Source organism: Hyperolius riggenbachi, chromosome 8, assembly GCF_040937935.1.
Source record: "Hyperolius riggenbachi isolate aHypRig1 chromosome 8, aHypRig1.pri, whole genome shotgun sequence".
In the NCBI taxonomy this organism is placed as follows: Eukaryota; Metazoa; Chordata; class Amphibia; order Anura; family Hyperoliidae; genus Hyperolius; species Hyperolius riggenbachi.
The window spans coordinates 195,761,022-195,779,034 of record NC_090653.1 but is presented as its reverse complement, the minus strand read 5'-3'; the positions used below and the strand labels follow the sequence as shown (position 1 = coordinate 195,779,034).

The 18,013-nt window shown below is 42.6% G+C and overlaps 1 protein-coding gene across 3 annotated transcripts in view; it reads left to right on the top strand.

Annotated features, from left to right (window-relative positions):
* DRP2 (dystrophin related protein 2) overlaps positions 1-18,013 on the top strand; it is a 697,048-nt gene that overhangs the window by 251,178 nt on the left and 427,857 nt on the right. For all 3 annotated transcript variants that reach the window (XM_068248074.1, XM_068248073.1, XM_068248072.1), the window contains exons 9-10: positions 4,505-4,566; positions 4,776-4,850. In XM_068248074.1, coding sequence (XP_068104175.1) covers positions 4,505-4,566; positions 4,776-4,850 — 137 coding nt within the window. The remainder of the gene's footprint in view (positions 1-4,504; positions 4,567-4,775; positions 4,851-18,013) is intronic.

Sequence of the window (18,013 nt, the reverse complement as noted above, 5' to 3'; positions counted from 1 at the left end):
TCGGCATCCCCCATGCGCTCTTAGTTCGGCCATATGGCCGAACAGTTTGGCCGAACACCATCAGATGTTTGGCCGAACTCGAACATCACCCGAACACTGTTCGCCCAACACTAACACACACACACACACACAGAATAGAACGATATGAGCCCTCAAAGCTAACTGTCCCTGTCTCTTTGTGGGCTGTATGCAGTGCGTCACCCACAAAGAGAGCTATGCTTTAGTAAGTTCAATCACACAGATGCAGTGGAAAGATATGCACTGCTCTAATACAGTGTGCAGTCACACAGATGCAGTGGAAAGATATGCACTTTGCCACTCTAATACAGTGTGCTGTCAAACAGTGGGACTACAAATACCAAGCAGGCAGCAACTATCTGTGGGCTGCATCTATGCAGTGTCACCCAAAAAGAAAGCTATGCTTTAGTAAGTTAAATCACACGAATAGAGTGGGAAGAAATGCACTAATCTAATGCCGTGTGTCAGCAAGCAAGGGCACAACTGCGACAGGGTTGTATCTATGCAGTGTCAGTGTCACACACACACACAAAAAACACATCAGAAGAACATTACCCCTCAAAAGAACCGTTTTGGGGTGCTTTCAGCAACACATTTCAGGGAGGAGCAAGCTAACAAGAGCCTAACTAACGCTTTCCCTATCTCTCCAGCAACCTCTCCCATCCTCTCACTAACAGCAGCATCAGCAGAATGAGAATGTGGTCAATGCTGCAGCGTTTTTATAGGGGGGGGGGGGGTCCGTGGGTGAGTGCAGCCTGGTTGGCTGCCATGTGTCTGCTGACTGTGATGTAGAGGGTCAAAGTTTAGCCCAATGTGGAGCTATAGGGGGCTGGTCGAACGCGCCATGTGTTCACTACCCGCCTCTGGCAAGCGTAGCTGATATCCACGCGAAATACCCGCTGGGAGGACCATTCAGGCCATCTCTAATCCACAAGGTAGTTAATCAGCTCTGCACTAATTACCCTACCTGTGAATGTTTATGGTTTTCTGCAAAACTTGTACTGTTGGTGGGCCTTGAGGATAGAGTTGGGGAACTCTGCCTTAACAGACCACTGGGAATTCTCCTCAGGGATGCTTTGTCAGGGCTTGCTATACTTTGGTATAGTAAGTGTCAGCAGCAGGGATCGACATGTGCGGCGTGTTCACAAGTTCCTCAGGGTTCATCTTCAATCAAGGTCAATAAGATATTGTCGTTGGGTCATTTCTGAGGGTATTGGTGTAGGAACATTAATTAAAGGTAAGTATTTTTTTGATTAATTAAGACTATCAAACAACTTTTTTTGTGGCTGTGTTTTAAATTATTTTTTTAATGCTATGCGGAAATGGGTAAGGGGTGTGTTAGTGGGGTGGGCATTCAAAGGTCCCCTGGTTAATGGGGACCCACAGATGCCATCATGAACTTCCCCAGGTCCTCTCCATTGTAGGCTGCTCTGTGTGCGTGGGGCCTCTCCTGCCCCCTCCCGCGGGCCAGTGAGCGAGGGCGGGCTTGGCGGCCGCGCTGGGGCATGCTATTGGTTGGCGTGCCCGTCGCATCTGCCCCCCCGACCCCCGCTCAATTGGCCCGTGGGTGGGGGCGGGCATGGTGCGGCTGAATTGGATAGAGAGGGGCACATAGGCGGCGTGTCATAGACAGGAAGACATGCCTCCCGAAGAAGCTGATTGAGCCGGTGAAATTGATTGAGGACGCCGTCCTCCTTCATGGCGGCACCCGCTTGCCCGCTCTGCTCCCTCTGATACCTGGAGATGCCCTTACCTCTATACCTCCTTCCAGCCACTTGAGGATTGTGCCCTCTGGAAACAGTAGGAGCCCGACTGGGCAGGAATCTAGGCAATCAAGCTGTTTGTGTGGTGCATAAACTTTTTCCATCACTGGCTATTGCTTGCCCTGTATATGTGTGCTTCACAAGCCGTTGTCTACTACATAGACCATACTGAACTTGTCCATGCTTTTGCTCTATGCTTATTTACTGCTTGGCTGATCTATAGGCCACACTAAAGCTACTTAATCTACTTTCTGGACACACAACTGGGTTTTATCTACTATACACATTGGATTGGACTGTAGCCATTACCACCACGCACCATTAATTGCCTAACAGACTGACACAGTGAGCCTTGCTGAGTACGCCTAACCAGGCGGTATTTTGTTTTTCTTAGCAAGACCAATGCTGGGTCATACTATTGCTTCAATGTATGCATTTATTACACTGGAACTTGGCTGTGACAATTGTGCTCCTGCACATTAAAGAGGAACCTCAGCCTAAACAAACATACTGTCATTAAGTTGCATTCGTTATGTTAAATGAACTCCTATATTCTATCTCAAAAGGTTTGTTTCTTTTTAATTGTTTTTCCCCTTTTTCCCAGTATTCACCTTAACATACATAGAAAACGTAGTGATTTTAGCACATGTGGGGGTTTTGCTATTAACCGCAAAATATAAGGACAACCCAAATTAGAACATTAACCATTCCTGCCACCTGAATGTGATTGTCACTTCCAGGTGGCTGCTGCTGTGCTTTTGCACATGTCTGCGCACTTCCGTGCATGCCCGTGCTACCCCCTGTTAGCCCGGAGATCAATGAATGGGAACATAGTTCCCATTCATTGATCTACACTCACCTAAAGGATTATTAGGAACACCATACTAATACGTTGTTTGACCCCCTTTCGACTTCAGAACTTCCTTAATTCTACATGGCATTGATTCAACAAGGTGCTGAAAGCATTCTTTAGAAATGTTGGCCCATATTGATAGGATAGCATCTTGCAGTTGAGGGAGATTTGTGGGATGCATATCCAGGGCATGAAGCTCCCGTTCCATCACATCCCAAAGATGCTCTATTGGGTTGAGATCTGGTGACTGGGGGGGCCATTTTAGTACAGTGACCTCATTGTCATGTTCAAGAAATCAATTTGAAATGATTCGAGCTTTGTGACATGGTGCATTATCCTGCTAGAAGTAGCCATCAGAGGATGGGCACATGGTGGTCATGAGGGGATGAACATGGTCAGAAACAATGCTCAGGTAGCCCGTGGCATTTAAATGATGCCCAAGGGGCCTAAAGTGTGCCAAGAAAACACCCCCCACACCATTACACCACCACCAATAGCCTGCACAGTGGTAACAAGGCATGATGGATCCATGCTCTCATTCTGTTTACGCCAAATTCTGACTCTATCGAGACTCATCAGACCAGGCAACATTTTTCCAATCTTCAACTGTCCAATTTTGGTGAGCTCGAGCAAATTGTAGCCTCTTACTCAGACTGGCCCATCTGGCACCAACAACCATGCCATGCTCAAAATAGCTTAAATCGCCTTTCTTTCTCATTCTGACATTAAGTTTCGAGTTTAGGAGATTGTCTTGACCAGGACCACACCCCTACATGCATTGAAGCAACTGCCATGTGATTGGTTGATAATTGCATTAATGAAAAAGTGAACAGGTGTTTCTAATAATCCTTTAGGTGAGTGTAAGTCCCGGCAGAAAAAACGACAGCTTCTTATCCGCAGTCAGGCCGCAGTCTTTCTGAGCAAAAAATGTTTCCTGTCCTCCTTATGCTTCCTGAAAGCGAGAGCGTTTGCTTCCAGGACTGAAATACATTTTTTTGACTGTGGCCATACATCCACATACATTTTTTATTAAATAAACACATATTATTACATTTAATATTAACTGTTTACCTCCCACACCAAAAATTACCCAAATAAAATGTTTAATGAAATAAAATTGCAATTAAAAAAAAAGAAAACATAAATAGTTACCTAAAGGTCTGAACTTGTTTAATATGCATGTGAAGAGGGTGTATTACTAATATTATTTAAATTATAAGCTTGTTAATATTGATGGGCGCAAAACTGAAAAATGCACCTTTATTTCCAAATAAAATATTGGCGCCATACATTGTGATAGGGACATAATGTAAATGGTGTAATAACCGGGACATATGGGCAAAGAAAATACATAGGTTTTAATTATGGAAGCATGTATTATTTTAAAGCTATAATGGCAGAAACCTGAGAAATAATACATTTTTTTCAATTTTTTTCTTAATATTCCTGTTAAACTGCATTTAGAAAAAATAATTCTTAGCAAAATGTACCACCCAAAGAAAGCCTAATTGGTGGCGGAAAAAACAAGATATAGACCAATTCATTGTGATTATTAGTGATAAAGTGATTGGCAAATGAATGGGAGGTGAAAATTGCTCTGATGTATAAGGTGACAAGCAGACAGCTGTCAGTCCACAATGCTCTCTAAACTGATGGAGCAGCCTGTTTTGTTTCTTATTTTGAAAAACAAAAAATAAATAAATAAATAAATAAAACACGCACTTTAAAAAAATAAAATAAAAGAATGTCATAATAAATCCATATGAAAACTGCAGTCTTTATTGAGATTTTAAATACTTGGGAACTTTTGTTCTTGGATGAAATGTATTAACCTCTTAACTATTATGTTAATCCTTGCTTTTTTGTCCAGTCATCAGGCACAGACAACTTGCTGGGATCATCCTAAAATGACAGAGTTATACTGTGCACTAGGTAAGAAATGGTTATTGCAGCCATGTTTTGTGTTATAAGTGCATATGACATATCAATTCAATATTTTATAGTAACTTTATCAGAGATGTATTACGTTTAAAAAAGTCAAGACATTTTAAATATGCTTACTTTTACATTTTTGTGAACTTTTGAAGTAAAGTACAAGTGTAACTGAAATCCTTTTAATATTTTAATTTGAACATTTTCAGGAGATTTAAACAACATCAAATTCTCAGCATACCGGACTGCACTGAAACTGCGAAGACTGCAAAAGGCTTTAAGATGTAAGCATTAGCTTATTGTACAGTAGTAGACATTTTTTTATTTATCCTTACTCCTTCATTAGAGATTTTACAGTCATTACAAGTCACATGTCACTAAACTATGGTTAGCATAATTGTTTTGTGCACAGAGATTGTTTAAAATCTTTAATGTCAGATATATTTAAGATTATACAACTGAGTAAATAAAACATAATAAATTAACACGATTAAGGACAGGTTAACATAACATAAGAATTGTTATAGTTATATATCTGCAAATTAAAAAGAATATATAAAAGTGAGTACTAGAATTCCTGACTTCCACCAACATAAATTCGGCCATGTAATCCCAATGGCTCCCTGCACACTGCAAATCTGTTTTGTGATTCTGATTCCGTTTCCGATTTTCAATTCCGATTTTCCCTGAATACATTCAACAGAAAAACGGATCAAAAAATGCAGCATGCAGTAAAGATTAAAAATCGGAAATCGGAATCGGATGTAAAAACTGATTAAAAAGTGGAATCGGAATCGGAATCGCATGCAGTGTGCAAGGAGCCATGTTTCATTTAGAGGCCATTCATACTTATCAATGCAAATTATGTATGCAATTTTCCACATGTACGAATCTGCATTTATGATGGATCTCATGTTATTTTGTGCCCACATTGTCGCAAAATCACCAAGAATTACCTAGTAATAATGGCCATGAATGTTCTTCAATGCAAAGAAAGCATCCAATTCCTTTTTGAATACAGAAATAAAATTTGCTATAACTAATGTGGCAAGGTATTCCACCTTTTACCTATTATTACTGTAAAGAACCCCTTCCTAAATAGATAGCAAAAGTGTTTTTCCTCCATACAAATATCATGTCCCACTGTACTTTGGAAAAGCCGCTCATACTTTTGTATTGCCCTCTAATGTATTTGTACATGTTATTTAGGAAATGTTCTTGATAAGTGAGACTTTTCATTCCTCTGATTAATTTGGTTGACTGCTTTTGTACTTGTTCTGGAAAATAATGTCCTTCCATAGTATAATACCCAAAACTGTATCTCATACTAAAGATGTGGTTTCACAAGTTATTTATACAGAGGGAATGGTTTACTAGCATCTCATGATTATTTTACTCACATTTTATGCTTCCCATAATTTTATTTTGTTTTATCTGCTGCTGTTTGGCATTGTATACAATATCTTAACTTGTCTACCAGTATACCCAAGTCTTTTTCTAAGTCTTATATTCATAGCTAAGGATGGACAAACATGGCGATTTTACCATGAAAGTTTGCCAAACTGATCGTTTGCGGTGAGCCCCATTGGCTTTAATTCCAAGGAAAGTTCTAAAACCTTCAGATCATCTCTACAGGCACAATTTCTTAAAAAAAAACTATATTAAGTGTCCAAAAACCTGGAAAGGGGCATTGTGGAGGGGGATCAATGGCAAAATAGTCACACAAAAATATGGATTTTATGCAGAGGCTTTTTTCAAGCATAGATGCCAAAAATCATATATAGTTTCAAGTTGTTTCTAATAAAGGTCTTTAGAATGGCCGCCATGTTAAGCTGGCTTCATTTACATTTTACATTTGCAGTCACTTTTGTAGAGACCAAAAATGTGTGTCATTACACAAGCGTTGTGACCTAAAATCAAAACATTTCAAATATTTCAACTGAATACAGCCAGACCATACTTCCGTCCAACCAAAAAGAATACCAGTCCAGAGAGAGGCCTGCTATGTGTCATTTCAATGTATGTATGGTATTTTTAAAAATGTTATGTCATCAAAATCTTAAGTTTCAAATATGTCATATGAAGTGGTGAAACATTTTAATTACATCTACTGTATGTGAGGCCTGAAACGTGTGCCACATTGCCAACAACTCCACTCTACAGCCACACCATCATTCTTACCCGACCAAAAAGAATGCCAGTTCTCAGAGAGACCTGACATATGTGGTATTGCAAATTTATCTATGACATTTTTAAACATTTTGTGCCATAAATATTTTAGATTTCAAATATGTCCTGTCATCTGTTAAACATTTTAATTGCATCTGCTGTATGAGAGACATGAAATGCATGCCACGTTTCCTACGACTCCACTCTACAGGCACACCATTCTTCCTGTCAGCTTGAAAAGAAAGACAGTCCTCAGAGAGACCTGATATGTGTCATGGAATCAGCAACCACAGTATGTGAGGCCTAAAAAATTTAGCAGTTACCTGTCTAAAAGATTGAAATAGCAACCACAGTGTGTGAGGCTTGAAAAAATGGACAATTACCTGCCAAATTGATATTGTATTTTCAGCCTCTGTACGAGACAGAGGCCAGAAAAATTGGGCAGTTAACTTTGGAATAAATAATTTACTTTCAGCCTCTGCACGAGAGATACTCCAAAAAATTGGACTTTTTTCTGCCATATAGACACATTACTTTCAGCCTCTTCCAGCCACTGTATGAGAAAAATTGGGCAATTAAATATTTTACAGTGTGTGGGGCCTGAAAAATTTGGCAGTTACCTGCCTAAACATTTGAAATAGCAGCCAAAGTGTGTGAAGCCTAGGCATGGTCATTCTGATTCAGCGGCATTGAAATTTTCGTATTTCTGATTGGAAATTGGCGTTTTCAATCGAAACTCAGTAAATTTAGCTCAATCACAGAACTGGGAAGCATTGGACCAATCAGAGAATGAAAAATGTTTTCATACAAAATTGGATTACTTTGGTATTTAAAAGACTCGGATACTACCAAGTATTCCTGCGTCTTGTGATTGGCCTAACATTTCCATGGTATTCCGACTACCGCAGTAAAATCCTGCATTCTCTGATTGATCCAATACTTCCAAGTCCATTTGAAATAGCAGGACAATATGGGAGGCCAAAACATCTGGCCAATTGCCTGCTAAATAAATATTTTACGAGGGCGTGGTTAACATGGCGACCTGAGCGGACGTGTAGTGAGGATCTCCGCCGCCTGATCTTAATTGCTACAGTCCTAACTACTTAGACACGGTTGGATTTCGATCTAAAAGTGCCCTACAGTGCTTGGCATCCACACGGCTGAAATCTGGAGGACTGGTGTGCCCCCCCGCGTGAGGGATCCGCGGAAGTTTGCCCCGCTCCCCCTGACTGGAGTGGCGCTGCAGGCCCCGTTCGTGACAAGCCCTCCTCTTCGAGATACCATCCATACGAGGCACTGGCAATGTCTCAACGTACTAAAGCGGGTGGCAAGGAGAAGGGAGACAAGTCCAAAACTTCTGAGCAGTCGCCGACATCTCCAACTGTTCAGAAGCCTAACAAAAAGACGGATAAAGATGTGGACCCTAAGATGGCGGAAGAAGAGCAGGAACCGCTCCCATCATATGTGGGCACTATAATGGAAGCTATAAAAAAGTGCCAGTCGGCTCTAACAGTGAAGATAGACCATTTGGATGAAGGAATGGGGCTTTTGCGACAAGATATATCTACTATCAGGGAGCGGCTGGGTGAGGTTGAAAGACGTACCTCGGACACTGAAGATACTGTCCGGACACATGGCACTGACATTACTGCCATGCAGCGGCGCTTGAAAACTATGGAAGACAAGGTGGTTGACTCCGAAAACAGAAATAGAAGGAATAACCTTCGTCTTCTTGGTCTTCCAGAGGGCTGTGAAGGGAAAGAGGTTCCTGACTTCGTGGAAAAACTTCTTAGATGCCTGCTCCCAGGTGACACCTTTTCTCAGTTCTTCGTGATTGAGAGGGCACATAGGATTGCGAGAAAGAAGAATCCTCCGGGTGCTCCTCCGCGGGCCCTCATCTTTAAGATCTTGAATTACAGGGACCGGGACAACATCCTGATGGCGGCAAGGAAGGCAGGGGATTTGTTCTTTGAAAACCAGCGATTAATGCTGTTTCCCGCTTTTACAACAGAGACACAAAAGCAACGTCAATCGTTCACACAAGTTAAGCTGAAACTGCGTGAACGCAACTTAACCTACGCCATGCTTTTCCCTGCTAAACTTAGAGTGGAGCATAATGGGGAGTCTAAGTTTTTTGAGACTCCAGAGGCTGCGATGACTTGGATTGAGTCGCTCCCACAGCAGCAGCAGTAAATCCATAGTCTATTGCTCTCCGAACTGTAAGTAAAGGATACACTTGATCGTGCTTCGTACAGATACTGTGGGGTTGCATTAGAAGAATGAACTTATCCCATGTACTTTACCCGTTCAATACTTTGACTTTATCCCTTTGGGGATCATGCCTTTATGGTTCTATTCTGCTGCTCCGAACGCACTATATGGCTGTTCAAAAACAGGAGAGTACGAATATATACTGTTATCCTATTCCTATGATTCACTTACTCTTCATGCTATAACACGATGTTATTTAGGTTGGAACTACTATGCCGTTTCGCATTATTATTACCACGTCTGGACAGTTACTGGAGATTATGCTCCACTCGTTAGGTTATGTTGCCCGAAATACTCTTATGGCTTCTCAGATATATGTTTTGCCCTGTACTCTACCTTGCAGATGTCAATAGAATAGCATGTAATGTAGGCAGATTGGGAGGTGACCTGTTTATCGGTATGTGAGTTGTGACTGCATTAGGGACTGTTATATGTGCATATATATGTTTATACAGCCTGTGTTGTGCGGACTGGGCTCATGGGGAAGATGAGTGTGTGCGTGGTTAGGGGTCTGAAATAGTTAATGGGGTCAGTCTTTTTTACCGTCCGGGTGTTTGGCGCGCCCGCGCCATTTTAAACATAGCTCTGTACGCCACTCTGCCAACGGCTCTACCCGCCATTATGCAAATGGTGGCCTCTCAGAAGCTGCACCTGTGCCTCTTTATAGAATTTGGTGTGCATGTGTGACTCCTTCGCCTACGGGCGTTATTAGGGCAGCGTATCAATATATAAAGCATGTGCCAGATTACCATGTACGATACTGTCTCATAATGAATGCTGTACGGGAATGCTAGGGGTTGCGGAGAATGGCTGTACCGTCGCATGCACAGTATGGGTCCTGTACGCGGTATGTCTTGCATGGATATCGCTCTCCTGCAGTCAGTGGCTCATACTAAAGATAGCACTCCATGATATGCATCCATACTTTTGCTGCTCCCTCATGTTATATTAATAGTTGTGCCTATCTTTACAGTGTCTGCATGTACTGCTATATATGTCTCCTATGGGGAAATGCTGTCTATTTCAGGTCAATACTATGTACTATTATTACTACTGCTACTTATCTCCACGTTATAGTGGAGCAAGACACACTGGCTGGGTTGGGTAAGACGGGAACTCCCACTAACAATAATGTCGCGTATATAATTATCTTTAGCTCCCTAAATCTGAAGTATGTAAGGTGACCCCAATGTATATTCCGCAGTTAACGCTCTGATTCTCACTTGAAGATAGTCGCTGACCCTAAGCCAGTAGAGTTCATTCTTGTACCATATATATGACCTTGACAGCTTCAATTTATCTTATAGATGACGTTAATATTTGATGGGCGGCTGGCGTGTGGATGTGTGGTATGTACTGTGAGGCTTGCTAACCTGCTATGTTTATGATACCAGTAGTGACCAGCAGAGGCCACTATAATCCTACTTATAGCAGGGAGTAAGTTCTGAATTCAGGTCTGCTCTACCTTTCCCCCAGAGGGGCTCACAATCTAACTCCTACTATAGTCATGCCTCCATCATAGACCACATACAGCAATGAGGTATCCTACAATTATTGCTCTCTGGCATCAAGAATGCAGAAAGTATTGCTGATTCCCCGTAATACAGTCTTAGTGTACGCAAGTATGGTATAAATATAGGCTATAGGGGTAGTCACTGAGGTGCTAATATTCCTAAGACAAGGCAAATGTATTTATATCTACATTTTGTACATTTTTATGCAACTCCAAGTAACTGACATCTCACTTACATCTGTATTAACCTCCTTGGCGGTAACCCCGTGTGTGACACGGGGTAAGCCGCCGGAGGGTGCCGCTCAGGCCCTGCTGGGCCGATTTTCATAATTTTTGCTTTGCTGGACGCAGCTAGCACTTTGCTAGCTGCGCCAGCACTCTGATCGCCGCTGGCCCCTGCCCGATCGCCGCTATCTGCTGCGGCGCGGGCCCCCCCCCCCTCCAGACCCCAGCGCTGCCTGGCCAATCAGTGCCAGGCAGCGCCGAGGGGTGGCCCGGGACTCCCAATGACGTCCCGACGTCAGTGACGACGGTGACGTCATCCCGCCCCGTCGCCATGGCGACGGGGGAAGCCCTCCAGGAAATCCCGTTCTATGAACGGGATTTCCTGATCGGAGATCGCCGAAGGCGATCGAAGCGGGCGGGGGGATGCCGCTCAGCAGCGGCTATCATGTAGCGAGCCCTCGGCTCGCTACATGATTAAAAAAAAAAATTTTTTTTTAAAAACTGCTGCGCTCCCTCCTGGCGGTATTTTTCATACCGCCAAGGAGGTTAAGCTCCAACCCGTAGTGTGCTAAACCTGCGGCACTGCTTTCCTATAATCTGTTCTTTATTAGGACCTGTTGGCCCTAATGTGGTCCTATTATGTCACACACAGGAGTTTTTCGCAATCTATATACTCTTGGCTACTCCTGTGTATTTATAACTGCTTGCTACTTGCTTCTAATATCCGTGCTGTGATGTATTATGCATTTAATGTGAGTCCGGGTCTACTTCCCCATGGGCTCAGATCCGCAGTCCATATGCTGGTCATGTCTTGTGTTTGTATGCTGTCATGCTTGCATGCTTATTCCTGCTATCCGCTTCACAGGACAGAGCTGGGTGTATCGAGTATGTATAGAGTTTTCCCTGTTATGATAGTTCCTGGCGTAAATGATATCTCTGATATTCCTACTGTAATACACACTGACAGTTCTATTTGCTGTGCATAAGTGGTTTAAGTTTTTACACCCTCAACCCTGTTGGGTTGGGAGACTCAGGCGGGGGGGCTCCTCAGGCTGTCCGCTTCCCCACAGAGGTGGTCTTGGTAGTTAGATTTGACCATCTCTGACACAGTTGATACGTTGGGGCGCAGACATGCTCTTTCCTGTGGTTCTGTTAAGAGGTGTAGGGTGGGGGGGGGGGTTGGGATTGTGTTTGTCTCTTCTATTCTCTTTCTTCTTTTCCCTTCTGGCTCCGGCTCCGTCTCCTGGTCGCGCACGGTCTGGCTCTCACTTAGGTCCCTGGATACTAATACACTGTACGCTGTGCCAGTATCAGTCTACATAACCAATGGATACACTTAAATGTGTATGTTGGAATACAAGAGGGTTGGGGTCCAAATTCAAACAATCTCTGGTATTTAATTACTTAAAGAAATATACCCCACATATATGCATTTTACTTGAAACACACTTAACTGGCAATAAAATATTATCGCTTAAGCGTCCTTGGGTTTCACAGCATTATCACTCAACATACTCCTCATATTCCAGACGAGTCTCAATACTTATTCATAAATCTATTCCATTACGGATATTAGACTCATGCTGTGACGACCTTGGACGCTTTGTTCTACTTAATTTTGAACTTTATGGTCTTGAATATATTATGGCTGGTGTATACGTACCGCCGCCGACAAACAAACAACTTTTATATGATATGATTGCTAAAACCTCTAGGTGGCATGGTGACAGACTTATTATAATGGGGGATTTTAATTTAACTATGGACTCTACGATGGATAGAACCAGTGGCTCTACTAGAGACGGGAACGATTTGAGGCTCTGGGCTGAAGGTCATTATCTCCAGGATTTGTGGAGGTGGAAACATCCCATGGAAAAGGCATTTACTTGCTTTTCCTCGGCACATCACTCTATGTCTCGCATAGACCTTGCCTTTGCTACCCCTTCCATATTATCTCAGGTACATTCTATAGATATTTTACCGTCAGGTATCTCAGACCACGCTCCTATACTACTTACAATTACTATTGCTACCAAGCCAAGAGATAGACTATGGAGAATCTCTCGCTTTTATATAACTGAACCCTCAATCCAACCACAAATATCGCAAGCCCTGCAAAACTACTGGGACACAAATAATGGTTCTACTTCTGACCCGGTTGTATGGGATGCGGGAAAGGCAGTCATCCGAGGTCAATATATGACTGAACTTAAAGCATTTAGATCCAACTCCAGGGCGCATGTACAGAGCCTTGAAAATAAAGTCAAAGAGGCTGAGGAGGTTTTTACCAATTCTAATTCTCCTGACTTATGGAGATCATGGCAACAGTTAATTCGGCAGTGGAGACTAGCTCAAATATCCCTAACCAAAAATACACTTCTACATCAGACACAGCGCATTTTTGAATTTGGGGACAAAAATAGCAAACTACTTGCTTGGTTGTCTAAAGATTCTAGTGTGCCTACAGCCATTCCTGCTATTTTAGACAATAACCAGCTCCTTCAGGTTGATCCTGAGCATATTAATGCGGCCTTTACTGTCTTTTATAAAACATTATATTCTTCCAGAGCCCATTATTCCTCGGAGGAGCTGACTAATTATCTAGGTAAAATAGATATGCCATCTCTTTCGGATCAGCATAGGACGCTTCTTGACAGTCCAATTTCTATTGAGGAAGTCCAGGAAGCTATAGCTGACCTTAAGCCATGCAAGACTCCCGGTCTAGACGGCCTCCCCTCCGAGTTCTATAAATGCTATACCGACATATTAGCTCCTAAACTACGTTCCTTATTTAATGATGTCTTGGAGGGTCACTCTCTTCCTGCGTCATTCTCAGAAGCAATAATAATCTTAATATTAAAACCAGGAAAAGATCCAACACATTGCGGGTCATATAGACCAATCTCCTTACTCAACACTGACACAAAAAATTTAGCTAAGATACTAGCAAACAGGATTAAACCAGTAATAACTTCTCTCATTCACAGAGACCAATCTGGATTTATGCCTAACAAGGGCACTGATATCAATCTGCGTAGGCTGTTTACTAATATATCGATGTCCTCCTCTGTGCCCAGTCGCAGGGTAGTCGCCTCGCTGGACACGGAGAAGGCATTTGATTCCGTGGAATGGCCCTATCTTTGGGAAGTCTTGCATCGCTATGGCTTTGGCACTAGATTCATTAAGTGGGTACAAGCCCTATATCATAACCCTAAAGCTAAAATCCGTACCGGTAACACCATTTCTGATCCATTTCAGCTACAACGGGGTACCCGTCAAGGGTGTCCACTCTCACCATACCTTTTTGCTCTTGCCATAGAACCCATGGCTATTCTAATAAGAGACTCTGAACACATTAAGGGTATCCCAGTAGGTTGTATTGAAGAAAGGATCTCACTATATGCGGATGATACCCTGCTCTATCTAAATGACCCGGATGACTCCCTAGCCTCAGCCCTTAACATTATTATGACATTTGGCACATTTTCAGGCCTTAGGGTCAACCAGGATAAGTCTGTCATCATGCCACTGACCGGGTCCCGGCTCATTGTACCTTCTAATCTTCTACATGGGGTAACCGAATTTAGATATTTGGGAATTCTAATAACAAACTCTGTGAATGACTACTTTAAGCTTAATGTACAGCCGATTACTGAGGCCTTTCGTAGGAAATCGCAAACTTGGAAAAACTTACCGCTCTCACTCATTGGGAAAATAAATATCTTTAAAATGATCTTTTTACCCAAATTTACATACGTCCTTCGCAACTCGCCAGTACATATCCCTAAAAAGTTCTTTAAAAGCCTCCACTTCCTGATCTCATCATTTATCTGGTCAGGACAAGTTCCCAAAATTGCTCTCAGTACGCTCTAATTAGCTATAGACCAGGGAGGTCTAGCCCTTCCTGATATGCAGCTATACTATTATGCTGCAATACTGGTCACGGCCAGATGGTGGTTCTCCCAAGATGATTATAACCCTGCAGTGGTGACTGAGGCGGCTTGTTTGGGTTCCTATGAGAGACTCACCCTTTTACTATACAGAGGTACCAGTAATGATGTTACTGTTCCAATGCAAACAGTATGCAAAGTATGGTCAGCAGTGATTAAATATTTAAAAGTAGAGAAGATACTATCCCCATACATGCCTATATGGGATAATGCTAATCTGGTGCATTTTACCCAGATACCGGACCCCAAACTATGGGTGTCGGCAGGTATTAAGAATCTACAACATATCATTAAAGAGGGTTCTTTATTAACGTTTAATGAGCTGAAGCAATCCTACTCCATTTCGAACAAAATGTTTTTTCGCTACCTGCAGCTTCGGCATGCCTTCACGGCACAGTTTCCCGGGGGTGCGCCTGTGCTGGAGGTACATCACCTTGAAAATACTCTTTTGACAAAACAATTGATCAAATCCTTGTCGGTGATATACTCAGACCTAATGTCCCAAAACAATGAAAAGATCCTCCGCTGCCAGGAAAAATGGAATTCGGACATTCCAGGTCTAGATAATACTGACTGGGAAGACATTTTGACTGATTTTGTGAAAATCCCTATCTCGGCTAGAGATAGGCTTATACAGATCAAATTCCTGCATAGAACGTATCTTACTCCCATAAGAATGCACAATATTAGTAGCACTAACAGTGCACTGTGCCAACGGTGCTCTGCTGAGAATGGTACGTTCTATCATATGTTTTGGGGATGTGCAAAGATTAAGGTATTTTGGAGAAGTGTCTTTGATATTCTAAATGAAATTCTGGAAACATACATCGAATGTACGCCCAAACTTGCTCTGTTAGGATTATTCGAGGAGCCAACGTATAATAAATATATGCAATACCTAATTCGTATACTGTGCTTCTATGCACGCAAAGAAATATTAAGGGTTTGGAAAGGGGAGGAGATGCCCTCTATAAATATGTGGAAACGTACCATTAAAGAGACTCTGTAACAAATTGTTTATCTTTATTTCTTCTATGCTATAAGTTCCTATGCCTTTTCTAATGTGGTCTGGCTTACTGCAGCTTTTCCTAATTGCACAGTAGCTGTGTTATCTCTGTTATATGATCTAATCTTCTCTCTATAGTCGGCACAGTCAGGCTGAGGCAGTCAGACTGGAATGTGCAGGGCTGCTTGTGATTAGCTAGAAGCTGTACACACCCCCTGCAGGCTCTGTGTGACTAACACACTCTGCTTAGCTGAGCCTATTAGAAGCTGGTTAGTTTGTTTGTAAACACTGCCTAAAACTGGCAATTACAAGCCAGGTTTGCAGCAGAGAATGGCAGAAACAGCACAGAGGGGACCAGGAGCACATAATGAATAGAATGGTATGCTTTTTATTGTAAGAATTTCAGAGTACAGATTCTCTTTAACCGAGCCCTGCCTTTATACCAAATGACATATAAGAACCGCAATTGTCCTTTAAGATTCCAGAAAATATGGACACCTTGGTGTGAGAATACTTCCACGACTGGCTCAAATATGGAGTCTTGAAGCCATACACCTGTTTGGGGATCACTGGGGCTGGTGTTGCCGTGTGGTGGCGGGGGGGTGGAGTCGGAGCCGTCGTCTTTTCTCGTCTTTTCTCTTCTTTTCATCTTTTATTCTCTTGTCTTGTCTTCTCCTTTCTCTTTTACCCTCTGGGGACACAGTGGCTCAGACATTATGTTCTCCTAATGTGTAGTATATATATGCAATGTTTAAGCTAGTCTTCTGGATGGAACATGTATATTATACAAGTTTTAATTACAAGGACCATTGTATGTAATACTATGCACTTATTCAGCAGTTGTGTTGATGCTATATTTTACTATGCTCCATTCCTACTTGGCAACGTAGTTAAGATAACGGGACACTTTCTCCTATGTCTGGGAGTGCAGTGTTCCCATTGTTTCTGTCTCTGTACCTGTTTTTCTCTGTGTTTTTCAAAATAAAAATTGATATGTTAAAAAAAAAAAAAAAAAAATATTTTACTTTGAGCCTCTGTACGAGAGTCGTAAAGAACTGGGATGAGCCAGGTTAACAATAATAATACTAATTTTCGGGGGGCATGCGCGGCGCGATCTAAGATGGCCGCTTGATTCCTGAGCTCCTTGTCCCGAGCTCCGTATCCCGCCCCCGCACCGTTCGCTCTAGCGCTGGCATAATGGAGGATTGGCACTCTCTTCAAAGTGCCCCGTGCCCTGGAGGTGACGAGGACTCAATCTATGGGCGGCAAACGCAAATCGAAGAAAGACAAGAGCATCCAGCTGGATCGTTGTTTCCTCAGGCCTACCACTCCTGCGCAGTCCGGAACTCCTGTCATGGCGGCCAAATCATCTAAGGCGGACTCTGCTGTGGCGTATGTCACTAAAGAGTTACTTGAATCTTGCCCTTTTTCTCCACAAAAAGGTAACCCACTCTGTTAAAGAGACTATTACTGCAGCCCTGATAGATATTAAGGAAGATTTAGCCTCAGCCCTCTCTCGAACCACATCCCTGGAAAAGGATATGGCTGACCTACAGCAGAGATGCGATTTTTTAGAAGAGGAGAACGCTAGGCTGACAGACTCAGTGGTCAATATGCAGCGATATATGGAAGACCATGAAAACAGGGACCGCAGGCAAAATCTCAGATTCAGGGGGGTCCCTGATACTGTTCGCCCGACAGATATTAAGAAATATCTTACAGACCTCTGTGAATCTATATCCCCTGATACACCTAAAGATATGTGGAGGTTTGACCGGGCTCATAGAGCCATAGGGCCCAGACCAGAGGGAGCCCCCCTGCTACGAGACATCATAGCACGTTTCCACTATTATGAAGCCAAAGAACAGATAGTTCTGGCCACCAGGAATACGCTCTTCTATAATTTCCAGGGCACGGACATTCAAATTTTGAACGATCTCTCTCCGATTACTCTTGCAAAAAGAAAGAAGTTACGTCCGGTCACCCAGCTGTTGAGAGAAAAGGGGATCCCATATTGTTGGGGTTCCCCTTTTAAGTTAATAGCAACAAAAGAAGGCAAGGTTCACGCAATCTCTTGCCCAGAGGACTCGGGCGATTTATTGAAAGGATTAGGCCTGCAGCTTCCAAAAAGGTCTACTACTTCTTTTAAAGATTCAGAGCATACTAATGTTCCGGCGCAACAACCAACATCGCCTCCTAAAGAGCAGAGAGAAAAACTAGGGTGCTATCCCCGTGACAATGACCCTGACTAGATAAATATGAGCAATAGGCTGTTTTCTACTTTCTGATTATGCGGTTATACATATTTTTTGT